The following is a 16,048-nucleotide window of genomic DNA, read 5'->3' on the forward strand; positions in this document are numbered from 1 at the left end:
AATATGGTGGTGGGAAGTTTGAAATACTGGAAACAGCAAATGTCTTAAGTTGCAGAAAAGTTATAAAGTCCTTGAGGGCAGTGACTGTATGTCCTAATAATCTTTGTGTTGGTCCTGTTGTTGTACAACCTTGACTTTATGCCCATCACAAAACACGTAGCCTGTCATCCTTAATAAATGAATTGCATAATTGAGTGGATGGTATGTCGTGCCTCTGAGGAGGTTCTCAAACTTCAGCCCGTGCATCGTTAACACCTGGAGGGCTGTGGTAGCACAGATGGTTGGGCCTCACTCCCAGAATTTGGGATTCCCTTGGTCTGAGACAGATGCGTGAAAATTTGCCTTTCTTAAAGTTCCCAGGTGATGCTAATGGTTCCAGGATCACATTCTGAAAACCACTGCATTATTGTAATTTTTTTTTTTTTTTTTTTTTTTTTTGCGGTAGGCGGGCCTCTCCCGTTGCGGAGCACAGGCTACGGACGCGCAGGCTCCACGGCATGTGGGATCTTTCCGGACCGGAGCATGAACCCGTGTCTCCTGCATCGGCAGGCAGACTCTCAACCACTGCGCCACCAGGGAAGCCCTGCATTATTGTAATTTATATTTAACCACTGAGGCAACATTCTTGTTTTTCCCTAAGCATCCAGAATACTCTTATAATTCTTGTCAAACTTAAAGAATCTTCAAGAAGTCTAACCCCATTCTGAGGGCAATAAAAATGGTAGAGTGTATGTCTTATTTTTGCCCAGCCTGCAGCCCCTTATAATGATGTTTTGCAAATACTTGGGTTCAAAAATGTAATGCACTGAGTATGATTGGAATCAAGTAACTGTGCAGTAAATATTAAGTTCTTTATTTAACCACCCCTTAGTAAAAGGAATGGATAATTACCATTCCTCAGTTAGAAGTATGTTCAGGAAGTGTTGTTAAAGAAAAATTAACTTCGGTTCATTAAGTCCATCAGCAATTTTCCCTCCTGTTTTGCCTTGGATATTTGTGAGTGCAGTGCAGCAGAACTAAGTCTGGTGTTGACTTGAGTGTGGATTAATATACATATCCAAAAGGGTTCTTGGGACAATCAAGGCTAGTATGAGCTTGTTCGGTCAGAGCTGTGAACCTAAAAACAAGCTTCCCTCCTGCCTCCAGTTGGCGCCAATTCTGCCTCCCGCCAAGCCGCATCTATTCTGGCTGACCCTGAGCTCAGGTGTCCCGAGTAGCCTCAGACCTTCATTTCTGCCCGCGGAAGGCTCGAAGTTTCTTCCCGCCAATGGCACGGGTTTCCGCCTCCCTGCGCCCTAGGCGCAGGCAGGACTGCGCATGTGCGGGGCCCGGCGGCCGCTGGTGCGTCTCCGCGGACCGAAAGCCATGGCGGAGACGGAAGCGAGCTTGCTGCGCCAGTTCCCACTGCTTCTACCCCAGAACCGGGCGAAAACCGTGTATGAAGGATTCATTTCAGCTCAGGTACTCGCCCGGGTGTTGCTCTTTCGCTAGGAGAGCCTCCTTCTGGCGGCGCAGCCCCGGCCCTGAAGTCTGTGACCGGAGGGGTTAGGGGCTCGAGTTTGTGGGGATTGAGGGGGGCGGCCAGTAAGGACTCTTAGGAGACTAGAAGTTTGAGAACCGTGGGCCGTTGCTGGAAACCCGTTCCTGGCTGTCGCCTCCACGCCTGGGCCTGGGTCGCTGCCCGGGACAGGACGCTGGGAGGCCCGCGTACGCGCCCGGGCGGGGAGAGGACAGGGCGAAGGGCCACGCCCCCTCGTCCCCGCCACTCGCGGAGTTTTGCCTCGCTCCTAACTGTGTTTGTCCCACGTTTGAACTTTTGTTTTAGTTGGTCAGTTTTTTGCTTGTCTTTATTCTAACATGCCCCACCCCCACGAAGGTTGGAGGCTATTCAGAGGGGAGTCTGCGCTCCCTCATTATATTCGTGTTTCCTGCAGAAAGAACGTTTTGGAGGAAAACCTGATTTTGGCTCTCTGCCAAGTCCTGGTTACCGGGTCTCATCAGTTGGCGATGTTTTTGTAGGAAATCTTGACAACCGAAGTAATTACCTTTGCTGATGCCAAGTGGCCTCTCTTGTGGAGTTTATTACCCATAGTAAACACGTGTAGAGCTTTGAAGCTTACAAAGCGCTTTCCAAGTACAATAGCTCACTTAATCCTCAGGCCTCGGAGGCAGAAAAATTTTTTAAAAAGTCATTATTCTCGTTTTATAGTTGAGTAGATCAAGGCATGGGAAAGTGGAGAGATTGTTACTTGTCCATGATCGCAACGGACTCCCTTAAACTCAGGCTATCTGATTCCACTCCTGGGTTTTCCCCCTCTACACTGCATCAAGCTACCTTAGGTGAGAATTTTGAGTATAGACTTTGCTTCCTGGCCATTACATTCAACATTGTGCCCTCTCCCTGAACAGCGCACTTACTTTTTGAGAATAGGGGCCATATTCTAGGAATTAACATGTGTTTTGAAGTTTCCTCAAAACACATAGTAATCTCTCAAAAATATTGAGTGAATTATTAAATTCACATGTTAGATGAAAATTTTACCTACCCCTAAGAATATTAAGTGTAGAACTAATCCTAATACACTGATTAAGGAAAGGTTAAAGACCATACACTTGGATTTCATTTGTTTTCAGATTCATTGTGACTCTCACAGAAAGTAGAGGTTAAACGTCATTGTTACTTCTGGAATAAAGTTAATCCACGTTTTCCTTCCCCAATTGGAAGTATTGATCTTGAATTACCTAGTTGGAAACTTTCACAGCATTTAGAAAAACTGAAGAGATGATACTAAGTTCCATTTTTATCAGAACCATGTTATACCTAATTTTAGGCATTTTAAGGGAAGTATTTTGTATTATATGTCTGTATCTGCTAAAGCCTCTTAGAAAATATGTGTAGCCATCAAAATTCAGATTAGATGAAATTATTTTATCCTGGCTATAGCTACAATTCTCATTTGTACTTGCTTTAAGCAGCTTGTTGAAATCCTAACCTAAAGATTTTATTTAACATTGTTTTGTTTTGGTGGAGCTGGTTTTGTCTAAAAATGTGTCTTGTATATAATTTCAAATTTATAGAAAAATAGCAAGGATGTAGGAAGAATTTGAGTATACTCTTTAAGGGGGTTCACCATTTTACATTTGCCCCTTTTGATTTATTATTCTGAGTCTGTGTATGTGGGTGGATGTGTACACACATTATTTCCTTGAACAGTTTCAGATTAAGTTGCAGACATAGTGTTCCTTTATTCCTGTATACTTAAGTGTATATTTCATGAGAACAAGGACATACCCATACATAACCACAATTGTCAAAATCAGGAAATTTAATCATCATATGATACCATTACCTAATCTGGAGTCCAAATTCACATTTTGTTAATGTTGCAATTATACATTTTTTATACCCCTTCCCAGCCCCTAACCATCTGATGTAAAATCTCACATTACATTTAGTTGTCGTGTCTCTTTAATCTGGAATAGTTCCTTAGTCTTTCTTCGTTTTTCATGAACTTGACATTTTTTGAGTACATGTTGGTCATTAGGTAGAATGTCCCTCAATTTAGATTTGTCTGATGTTTCTTCATCATTAAATTCAGGTTATGCAATTTTGACAGATATGCCACAGAAAGAATATTGTATCCTTTTTAGGGAGCGAGATGTCAGCAGGTGTCATTATTGATGATGTTATCTCTGATCACCTGTTTAAGGTAGCATCTGCCAGATTTTCCTATTGTAATTATTAAGTACTTATAGGAAGCTACTGTGAGGCATCAAACCCCCACCTCCCCCACCCTGTTGTAGCAGCCATTGACTCTTGTTTGAATCAGTTAATTGATGTTTGCCAATGATGATTTTCTAACTCTGTCATTTCTTCTATATTTGTTCATTGGCATTCTGTGATAAAGAGTGGCTTTCCCTTTACCATTTATATCAGGCTCATGGATTTTAAAAATAATTTATCTAATGGATTATAATCCTTACTTCCCTATTTGATGTTTAAATTGTCCCAGATTTGGCCAGTGAGAGCACATTTTTATTGATATGTTTTTAACGATTTGCATTTTCCTGTCAGCACTGTTTTAAAAGTGTCCTGTAAATACTGACATGTAGTGTTTTATCATCATTTTTTAGAACTTAATTTTAATTTGTAGTTCCCCTGCACCTGGGAGTTACTTAATAGAATATTAAAATTTTTGCTCATGGAAGGTCTTTTTTCATTTTAATTTTGTCATTTCTAGTTTTATTGCATCATGATTAGACAGTGATGTTTATAAAACGTCAACTCTTTGTAACTTAATTGATCCTTTAATTTTAAATTTTATTTATTTGTTAGTGATCTGTGTGAATAAAAGTGTTTTCTCTATTATCGGGTTCTTTCTTTTCTCTTGAGTGAGCTTTGGTAGTCTGTTTCCTTCAATGACTTTTCATTTCATCTGAGTTTGTGAATTTATTGGTTTAAAAGTTGTTTTTAATATTCTCATTATCCTTTTAATGGCTTTAGGATCTTAATGATGCTCCCTATATTGGTTACCTTTTGCTGTATTCCACACCTTAGTGGCTTAAAACAACAAACATTCATTATCTCACCTTTTTTATGGATCAGGAATTTGGATGTGACTTAGCTGGATGTTCGTGGATAAGTGTTTCTCCTGAACTTGCAGTGAAGCTGTTGGCCAGGATGTTTCTTATCTAAAGACTTGACTAGAGCTGGAAAATTTGCTGCCAAGATTGCTCATTCACATAGCTATTGACTTCAGGCCTCAGTTTTTGACTTCTGCTAGAGTCCTCAGTTCCTCACCACATGGACCTCCATAGTGTTGTTTGACCGTCATTACAGCATGGCAGCTAGCTTTCCCTGAGTAAGTGATAAAACAGAGATCAAGCAGAAAGATGCACAGTGCTTTTTCTCCCCCAGCCTCTAAAGTTACACATTTACTTCTGTTTTATGCCGTTTATTAGAGGCAAGTCTCAAATCCAGTCCATGTTCAAAAGGAGATGAGGCACCAACACTTAAAGGTAGAAGTATCAAAGAAATTATTAATATATTTTATAGATATCTCCTATGCCCATTCCTGATATTGGTATTTTGTGTCTTTTTTTTCCCTGATGCATCTGGATAGAGACCTATAAGTTTATTGATCTCTTCAGAGAACCTACTTTGATTTCATTGATTTTTCTCTATTATTTTTCTGTTTCTGTTTCATTGATTCCTGATCTTAAATTTCCTAATTTGTTTGGGTGGAAGATTAGGTCATTGATAATGAGACCTTTTTCTTTTATAATGTAGATGTTCAGTGCTATATGTTTTCTTTCAAGCATTGCTTTAGCTGTATCACACAAATTTTGGTATATTTTCTTTTTTTTTTTTTTACAGTTCAAAATACTTATTAATATCTTCTTTGACCTATAGGTTACTTAGAAGAACAATATATCTCTTAATATTTGAGGATTTTCCAGATATCTTTTTGATATTGATTTATAATTTAGTCCCAGTATAATTCGTATGATTTGAATTCTTTTAAATTTATTGGAACTTATTTTATGGCCTAGAGTATGGTCTATTTTGGTAAACGTTCTGTGCATACTTGAAAAGAATGTATATTATGCTGCTCTTGGGCAGAGTGTTCTATAAATGTCAGGTCAAATTGGTTCATAACACAATTCAAGTTTTCTATATACTTACTGATTTTCTGTCTATTTGTTCAGTTAATGAAAGCGGGTGTTGAAATTTCCACCTACATTAGTCCCCCTTTATCTGCAGGGGATATATTATTCCAAGGCCCCAGTAGATGCCTGAAACTGTGGATAGTACCAAATCCTATATGTACTATGTTTTTTCCTATATATTCATACCTATGATAAAGTTCAATTTATAAATTAGGCACAGTAAAAGAATATCTAAATTGCCAGTGTCACTACTCTTGCGTTTTGGGGTCATTATTTATTTTTTTATTTTTTTATTTTTTTTGCGTTCCGCGGGCCTCTCACTGTCGTGGCCTCTCCCGCTGCAGAGCACAGGCTCCGGACGCACAGGCCCAGCGGCCATGGCTCACGGGCCCAGCCACTCCACGGCATGTGGGATCCTCCCGGACCGGGGCACGAAACCACGGCCCCCGCATCGGCAGGCAGACTCTCAACCACTGCGCCACCAGGGAAGCCCTGAGGTCATTATTAACTAAAAGAAGGGTTACTTGAATACAAGCACTTAGATAGTAGGACAGTGGATCTTATAACCGAGACAGCTATTAAGTGACTAACAGGCCGATACCCTGGACAGAGTGATTCACATCCTGGGTGGGATGGAGTGTAGCAGCGTGAGATTCCATCATACTACTCAGAATGATGCCCAATTTACGACTTAAAAATTGTTTGTTTCTGGAATTTTTCATCTAATATTTTCAGTTGACCACAAGTGACTGAAACTGCAGAAAGTGAGACTGTGGATAAGGGGGGGCTACTTTATAATTTTTTTTTCAATTTCTACTTTCATTTCTGTCAGTTCTTCATATATTTTGAAGTTTTTTAGGTACATAAACTTTTAGGATTGTAAGCACTCTTGCTGAACTGACTCCTTTATGATTCTGAAATGATCCTTTTTATCCTTGGTAATAATCTTTGGAATTTATATTTTTTGTACTAATGTAGTGACTCCAGCTTTTTTTTTTGATTAGTGTGGCATGGTTTATCTTCTTCCATTCTTTATTTTATGCTTATTTGTGTCTTCATATTTAAAGGGGATTTCTTCTGGGCCTTGCTTTTTTATCCAGTCTGATAATCATTGCTTTTTACTTGGGGGTTGTTTAATTAACCCTTTACATTTAATGTGACTGTTGATATGGTTGGGCTTAAATCTAGTATCTACCTGTTTGTTTTGTATGTGTTCCATGTGTTCTTTTATTTATTTTTTATATTTTCCCTATTTTCTGCATTTTACATTAATTGAGTTTTATAATTTTGTTTTATCTCCTCTGTCAGCTTATTACCTGTTTTTTTTTTTTCCCTTAAGTAGTTGCTATATTTTGTCTCTCTTTTCTGGTGTTTGCTCTAGGGTTTACAGTATGTATCTTTAATTTATCATAATCTACTTTCAAGTATACCTCTTCCCTTATGGTGTAAGACTCTTACAGTAGTTTACTTGTATTTCTAATCTCCTGGTTTTGTGCTGTTGTTGCCATATATTTTATTTCTGTTTATCTTATAACCTTCCCAATACAGTATTAATTCTCTCTTAAGCAGCTGATTAGCTTTTTTTTTTAATTAATAGACTTTTATTTTTTAAGAACAGTGTAGAGTTACTGAAGAGTTGAACAGATGGTAAGGAGAGTTCCCATGTACCGTCTCCTTCCCCACACAAACACAGTTTGTCCTATTATTAACATATTAGTATGGTACATTGTTACAATGAATGAACTAATATTGGTACATTATTATTAACTCAGGTCTGTACTTTATTCATATTTCCTTTGCTTTTACCTAATAAGTTTTTTTCTGTTCTGGGTTCCCATCCAAGATACCATGTTATTATGTCTCTTTAGGCTTCTCTTAGCTGTCATGGTTTCCTTGTTTTTGCTGGCTCTGACTTTATGATTATGAAATGACCTGCTTCATTGAGGAATACTAGTCAAGTATATTGTAGGATACTACTCTACTAGGATTTGTCTGATGTATTTCTCATGAATAGGCTGGGGTTATGTGTTTTTGAGAGGAACATCACAGAGTTTAAGTACCATTTCATCACATCATATTAAGGGTACACATTGTCAATATGATTTATGGCTGTTGACATTAACCTTGATCACTTGGCTGAAGTTGGGTTTGTCAGGTTTCTCTACTGGGAAGTTACTCTTTTTTCCCCCCTTTCCGTACTGTACTCTTTGGAAGGAAGTCACTATGCTCAGCCCTCACTAAGGAGTGGGGAATTATGCTCCCCCTCTTTCAGGTGGAGTATCTATGTACAGTTGACCCTTGAACAATGCAAGGGTTGGGGTGCCAACCCTCATGTGCTCGAAAATCGACATATCACTTTACAGTCCGCTCTCTGTATCCATGGTTCTGCTTCTGTGGATTCAGCCAACTGCAGACGTATACAGTATGTATTTATTGTAAAAAAAAAATCCATGTATAAGTGGAACTGCCCAGTTCAAACCCATGTTGTTCAAGGGTCAACTTAATTTATCTGGAGTTCTTCTGTATGGGAGATTCATTTCTCCATTAATTCAATCATATCAGTATGGACGTATGGATATTTTACATTTTGAGTTATATTCCCATACTACTTTATTTGTTGCTCAAGTTGTTCCAGCTTTGGCACAGTCAGTTATCCTTTAAAGAGATTTTAAAAAATAAGAAAAAAGGTCTTTTATATTTACCTGTATATTTACTGTTTCTGATAATCTTGTATATCCAGATTTTTTACCTTGTTTCATTTACTTTCTTCCTGAAGTTCTTCCTTTAACATTTCTTGTAGTGCATGTCTGCTAGTGATGAATTCTTTCAGTTGTTTTCTGTCTCAAAAAATTGTTGATTTGGCCTTTTGAAAGATACTTTCACTGGGTATAAAGTTCTAGGTTGACTGTTTTTATTTTAGTGCTTTAGCAATGTTGCTTCGCTGTCTTACATTATTATGTATGAGAAATCTCTACTTTTTATCTTTATTTCAGGAGTTGTGGCACATGGGCTCAGTAATTGTGGCACATGGGCTCAGTAATTGTGGCTCATGGGCTCTAGAGCGCAGGCTCAGTAGTTGTGGCGCACGGGCTTAGTTGCTCCGTGGCATGTGGCATCTTCCCAGACCAGGATCGAACCCGTGTCCCCTGAAGTGGCAGGTGGATTCTTAACCACTGTGCCACCAGGGAAGTCCCAGTAGCTTAGTATTGATGGAGACATTATCTTTGTGTCTGTGAACGATTGCAATAGTTTATTAAATTCCTCATTCAAGAATACCCTCTTTTGTCTGCAAAGTGCAGTTTACTTTATGGATGAGTTTTTTTGGTAGTGTTGAAGGAGGAGTTGAGTGTTTTTATTTTGTTACAGAAGATCCTAAGTCTACCATAGTTGGTACTTTTTCCTCCTAACACCCAGTTTCCAAAGGATATCTCTTTTACCGTCGTCTTCTCCTACATTTCTTATCGAAGATGAGATCCTTGACTTTTGTGTTGATAATAAGTCCCCTCCCTGTAATTAGTGCTCTGATTTACCAGAAGTGTTTATTATTGTTATTTGCACATAGTCCAGTCCCCTCTTCTGTCTTCCATGTATTTTTTTTTTCCTGAATCCCCTAGCTCTCTAAAAGGACTTGATGTGGGGGCCCCAGGGTGGAAACCACTGGAGCCCCAGGGTGGAAGACACTGGAAAGTGGTTTAAATTTTTCTTCTTAGAGGTAATTTTGAAGTTTATGGTATTCTCTTTCTTCTGATTCTGCCGAAGACATGGGATTTTTGTGGTTCTGTTTGTTCTTAATTTTGATGTATATAGGTTTTTGGAATGATATGTAGAGAGATTCAGATTTAGGCAACTGTCAGTACTTTTGTTCCCTGTAAGTCTGGAAAATCTGCTTCATGAGAGCAATTAACATTTTTTCTATGGTTTAACTAAAAAAAGATAATTTTGGACATTTTCTTGAATCAGAAAAGTATTATGGCATGTGACATGGCATTTGCCCTTTTAAAATGGTTGGATTTTGCAAATAAGGGACTTTGGAATTTTATTCTTTCACATAACAGATCAGTAGAGTAGTTTTACTATTTTTCATGTAAATTTTGAATTCCAGATTGCTCTTACACCTATGTGTGGGATGTCTGTAAAGTTAGGTTAAAGTTACTACATAATACCTTTTAGCGCTTTAATGAAATAGTGAATTATTGTTACTTGACCTTTTGAAAAGGTCAGTAGTACATTTTGTTTCATTTTTTTAAAGGACATTTGAATGTAATGAAAGTCAGAACTGCAATATTACCATGAAAGTAAAGGTTATGGGGTACATTTAATTGTGTTCCTCTATTTTTGAAACTGCTTTGAGGGAGACTGCTAAAATTCTCGTGGTAATTGTTTTTCAAGAATTTTATTACTCTTTTTCATTTTATACTGTTGGAGTAAAAGATTATATTTCTGTTTGTCTTTTTCTGCTTACCTTTGCTCAGACTTCATGTGTCTTATCCTATTTAAGGTACAAAGTTTAAGCTGCTTACCCATTCACTTTCTCAAGAAAGTAAAACTGAATATATTTCTCAGAGAACTGTCCTTCTTTCCTTGGAAAGATTCTTGAGTAAAATTTGGTCTTTTCAAATGTATAGTTAATGAATATTTAAATTAAAATAACTTAATATTTTAGGGGTTTTATTAAAGTTCTGCGAGTGTGGGAGAATTAAACATACTCTGATTTATGAAAATATTTCTGTCTGTATATTTAGATTTTTTAAATATATTTTCTCTTTATTGAACTCTGGAAAATTACAAATATGAAGCCTATAATTATTATATATTTATGATTTTTTCTTCTGTATTCAAAGCAATTTGAAGGAATTTCCTTTTTATTTCCTAAGAAATAACGTTTAAATTTCTTCTTTATGTCTACATTAACAATTTCTTAGTATTTCTTATTTATGTGAGTAACTTTTTCTTTAAAAACAAAATCCTGTCTTAGTGTTTTGATTACCCAACAATCACAAAGTTTCTGACAGACATTTTTGAGTTATTTTCCCTCAAATGCACTATTCTGTTGCTTATATTTTAGCAAGTATTTGGATAAAGTTGATACCTTTTAGAAAATACAGGAAAATGTTGCCTTTTTTATGTGATTCTGTTTGACTTCTCTTTAAGTGAAAGATGAAATGAACCTTCTTTTTTGAATGAACCTTCTTAATGTTTCCCACAGGGAAGAGATTTCCATCTTAAAATATTGCTGCCCAAAGATTTACAACTGAGGAATGCAAGGTGATGTGGTGTTTTGTTATATACTGTACATGCATCTTGGTGGGATGAGCAGTCGTTAATCTGGTATAAGCTGATTCTAGTCATCAGAGTTCTGCCTAAAATGCTTATTAATCAGTTAACCAGAAGCATTTCTGATTTTTCCACATCAGCGTGCTTTGTAAATGATTTTCCCTGGTGTTGAAGTGTTTTTCAGTGGTAACACATTCTCTAATTTATTTATTTTTTAGTTAAAGCAGTGAACAACAAGTGAGAATATTTGGAGAATACAAAAGAATTAGAAAACTTTGTTTCCAGCTTTTGACTGATGTTAATTATGTGTATGTTCAGTCGTGGGAAGACCCCCAGTTCGGTCCTGATAGAAATTAGGTGTCAACATGGGCTGTTGGTATGGACAGCCCTTCAAGGAATGTCAAGAGACAAAATTAGAAATTTAGGATTTAGGTAGCACCTAAAATCTCTTTTCTGCTCCAGAATATCTGAGGGTAGGAAGGGAGGAAGAATCCAGAGACAGTAGAACTGACAGGATTTTGTGACTGGTTAGAAGTGGCAGGTAAGGCAGAAAGAGGAGTGGAGGATCCTTTTCAAGTTCCTAACTTGGATCACTAAGCTAGAGAAGAGATAACAGATGGAAGAAGTAGAAGAGGAGTTGTTTTAAGACATATCAGATGTTAAATATCAAGAGGAGATTTTTAGTAGGTAGTAGTGGTTTGGTGTGGAACTTGAGCATGAAACTTGGAATGGAGACGTATGTAGAAGTCACAGTAGGTGTAGGATTTGGGGCCATGAGTATGGATAGACTTTCTAGTGGCTGCATGGATAGAGTGAGAAGAGAAGAGAAAGCCAGTGACAGAATCTTGAGGGCATAGCAGTGTTTAAAGGACTGGTAAATAAAGAGGACCTTGGAAGAAAACAAAGGATTGACCAGAGAAGTAATAGGAAAACCTCAACAGTTGTCTCTGAAGCCAAAGAAAGAGAGGCTTAGAAAGGGAATGGTTAACAGTGCTGACTGTTGCAAAGGGATCAGGTTAGATTGCATAGGTTTCATGTAGTGGTTGAAGCCAGCTTTTATTGGAGTTTTGGGAGTGGGTAAGTGGGTAGAAAGGAAATGTAAACAGTATAAACTACTTTGAAAAACAGGAGTGGCCAGAGAAGGGTGTGTAGTCAAGGAGGAGTTATAATTATGTGGTTTTTTTAAAAAATAAGATTTGCTTGAACAAGTTAATATTACGGAGGAAAAAAAAACTAGCAGAAAATAAGTTAAGGATACCACAGTAAAGGGATAATTAGTGAATTGATGCGATTGAATTGGTGGGAAGGGGTGGAAAGCACATTTGATGAAGGGGGCTGTTGAATGAACTACTCTGCCTCTATGATAGGAGATAGCAGTGGAAATGAGGGTTAGCAGACCAAAAATGGAGGGTCATGATGGTTTGAAAAGATCATGGTTGGGAAAACTCTGAGGGGCTTTCTACTTCTAGGTAAGTAAAAGCAATTCCTAGAAGAGTTACTTACCTAGTAACATTGAGAGTGCAACTGAGGTGAGCCAGTAGATAGATGAACATTAACTTATCACTACTTACACAATTAAAAGTATGTCCTTAATCTGGAATTGAAAGAAGAATAGATTGCTGCATATGCTTTCGCAAATACAAGTTCTGTATATTATGATCAAAACTGTTGTTTTTATTTAACCTCTCTTGGAGAAGAATCCAATTCAAGAAAACTTTGCTTTGGATATGTTAAAATTTTTTTTAAAAAGTACTGTTTTGTTTGCATGTTGTTTGCTGATTGCAGTTATTTATATTTTGAATAAAATTAGTACCGACAGTTGGAAGACATGATTTTCAACAGTACCCGTGATAAAAATTTTATTAACTTGTCAGCATTATCTTTATGTCATTCTTTTCTGTGTATGTACATGTTTGAGTTAGCATACAAATAAGTTTTTTCTTTTAATTCTGAACAATGAATAAACCATGTTGTTCCATTAAAATTTTAGATTACTATGTAGTTGGCAGCTGAAAGCAATACTTAATGGATATCATCATGTAGTGCAACAGGTAAGTCCTTTAAAAGGTTTGTTTTAAGCGAGGGTAAGAAGTTACTAAATATACTATTTTAAAGACCTATTTTGCAGAGTGTTACAACTGGTTTAGTAGTTGCTGAATTCTGTAAGTTTCACCTCTATCTAGCAAATATTTTAAGGATCCATATTTTATATAAAGTGTTTCCTGTCTTAGAATCCTCAGCACATCTCCAGCCAGCACTTGTGTCGAAACTTTATTTCCATCCTTGAGACTTTAGGGTCTTCAAATGCATACACCCTATCCACCTGAATAGTGGTGGTACCAAAAAATCCCAGGACCCATTTAGGAGTTGAAGGATATCTGTGGCAAAAATGCGATTGTAGTTCAAGATTAGCAACAGAAAAGGTGAAATGGAAATCACTTAGGATCATGCATGCATATGTAATGATAGTAGATGTAAAGGCAGCATAGGTGAGATATAGGCAGGATGTATTTAGTTATTCTTTATTTTTAAAAAATTTTATAACTGTAAGTTTGTACTTTTGACATCCTTCACCCACCATCCACCTCTCCATCCCAGTTCAGTTATTCTTAATGTTTACGTTCCTCTACCTGAAAATTCCTTTAAAGATTTTTGTTTGTTTCTCTAATCAATTACTGAAGGAACTGAAAATAATGAAATGCCTCTTGTAGGAAAATAAATGGAAGTAGAACTGCCTTTCTTTTAATGCTTTATTCATTTGTGTGTTTTTCCTGATTTCCTATACTTTCTCTCTTAAAGCAGGTTATTATCTATGAAACTGACAATGACAGTTACTCTCATTTTAAAGCAGTACTGAACCACAAAGAAATATAGGAAATAAACTATTTGTAGAATGTAGGCTGTCACTGCTGGCAGTATAATTACAGCAGATTTTTAAGGGGATGTTTACATTATTTCTCTCTATTTTCTCTTCACCACCCCTTCCCCATCCACTGAGACTATATTGTATACTAAAGTTTAAGAAATCAATCTAATGAAATATCTAAATAGCTTGAAGAAAAACTGTTAATGAAGACTAATAATAATAATAAATTCTATAACAGTTTTTCTCCACCAATTCGCCAAGAGAATTCCTAGAAAAAGTTCTAATTACTTATCTCCTACCTGCCCTCCAGTTGGTCATGTAGAACCCAGTATTAGTTTCAGTCTTTGTTTTATTCCAAAGTCCAGTTCAATGTTACTATTCTTTCCTTGTATCATTTTTAACTTTAGTAAATATGGGTTGGGTGTGGTCAGCAATTTTTTTCTGTGAAGGACTGGATAGTAAATTTTTCAGGTTTTGTGGACCCTTAAGATCTCCATCATAACTACTCTACTGTGCCCTTGTAGCACCAGAGCAGCCTCGACAAGAGGTAAATGAATAGGTGTGGTTGCATTTCATTATGACTCTGTTTACAAAAACAGATATTGGGCTGGATTTAGCCTCTGAGCTGTAGTTTGCACACTTTGGTATAATTTATTATTCCTCTCTAGTAAACTACAGGGGAAATATTGTACAGAAGAAGGGAAAGTCAAAGACTTGTTCTACAAACATGTGCCCACACAAAGCTGTGTTAAGATGTGAATCATATGCCTCATGTATTGTTGAAATATCTTCGATTATTATTTTTCTTATGTAAAGACAGAAATTTACGTATCCACTTCAGAACTGTGTGGTGGTAGTGCAGTGCATCAGAAAAAGTAACAAAAATAACATTTTGATTTCAAGCAGGGAAATGATGTAGAGATTTGTCTAAGAAAGCAATTTTAAATGAGAATTTTTTTTGCTTTCTTTAATTCTATAATAATTTTCTTTTAAGAATCAAAGATTTCTAGGAAACGGAGCCATGACACTTTAATTCATTATACTTCAGAAGTTATTTCCTTTTTGCCATTTTATTGTAACTGTTCTACCTTATTGAAAGATTGACTCTTTTTGAATGAATACGGGTTAATTGTGAAAGGACAAAATTAACAATTATAGGTAGTCTTTATTAAGGTAAAGGAAAAAAATTAAAATAGACAGTTTTATTGATTAGTTGTTAATTCATTGCTCTGACTAGATTCTTTTAATTGTATAGATTTCCTGATTTTTATGCTCCTCTTAACACTCCATTCGTACTTTTTTTTTTTTGGTAAATAGTGCTGTGGTTTGCTAGATTACTAAACTTGACAATAGTCAGTGCTGAAGAAATAGAGGAATGTGTGAGATTTTAAGTGACATTCTTACATAATTCAGTATATCTCACCAAAATCGATTTGAGGGCTTTAATTACTCTTTCAGAATGAAATTGGTAGGAATAATAGGGTTGATGACCAATACTTTAATTCTTATACTTTTAAGATGTAGATATAGCTAATACTTTTTTTTTTCCATATTCACATGGACTTGGATTTTATTTCCATTTCAGCACGTGGAGTATTCATTGTACACATGAAATTAATTGGAAATGTTGTTTTGATCTAGAGAATGCAGCACTCTCCTGATCTAACGAGCTTTTTAGTGGAGTTGAAGATGGTTTTGGTAAGAATTTGTTTCCTAACACTGTCACCATATGCTGTAAATCTTGAATGTTTTTGTAATTCCTTTAAAAACTGAATGATTAGAACTTAAAACTTCACAACTCCCAATCATTAATGTCTTATTTTACTCTGTGCATAAATGCAGATGGTACTTTTCTGAAAGTAAAGGAGTAGGAGTAGAACTATGTGTAAGAACCAAATTGATTGTATCCTAAACTGGGCACACTTGACACTAGTCTTGCACAGGTGGTGAAGAAACAAAATGTACTTCTGGTCTGTTAGAGAATGTCACATCTACAGAGAGATTAAAAAGTCACACATAAAGATATAATACAATGTATAAATAATTTTGTATACAACTACAGATTTCTGAAAAATTTGTTAGGCTTCATTCCATACATACAGTTACATATGATAATTGATTATTCAGTTAACTATACATAAATACTTGATTAACAGAAGAGGGAAGACTACAGGAAATACCCACGGGCCCATGACCTAACTTCAAAGTTTTGCCAATCATATTTCTTCCCCTGCTCTT

At 36.5% G+C, this 16,048-nt stretch overlaps 1 protein-coding gene across 2 annotated transcripts in view; it reads left to right on the forward strand.

Annotated features, from left to right (window-relative positions):
* The first annotated feature begins 1,335 nt into the window (after positions 1 to 1,335).
* The window catches only part of FANCL (FA complementation group L), a 78,529-nt gene continuing 63,816 nt past the window's right edge, over positions 1,336 to 16,048 (forward strand). Inside the window, exons 1-4 of one of the 2 annotated variants that reach the window (XM_030877295.2) lie at positions 1,336 to 1,461; positions 10,877 to 10,935; positions 12,935 to 12,995; positions 15,452 to 15,508. In XM_030877295.2, coding sequence (XP_030733155.2) covers positions 1,366 to 1,461; positions 10,877 to 10,935; positions 12,935 to 12,995; positions 15,452 to 15,508 — 273 coding nt within the window. In that variant the 5' untranslated portion in view covers positions 1,336 to 1,365. The remainder of the gene's footprint in view (positions 1,462 to 10,876; positions 10,936 to 12,934; positions 12,996 to 15,451; positions 15,509 to 16,048) is intronic. The other variant, XM_060309554.1, reaches the window with a different exon arrangement.

The sequence above is a fragment of the Globicephala melas genome, chromosome 12 (assembly GCF_963455315.2).
Source record: "Globicephala melas chromosome 12, mGloMel1.2, whole genome shotgun sequence".
NCBI classification, from domain to species: Eukaryota; Metazoa; Chordata; class Mammalia; order Artiodactyla; family Delphinidae; genus Globicephala; species Globicephala melas.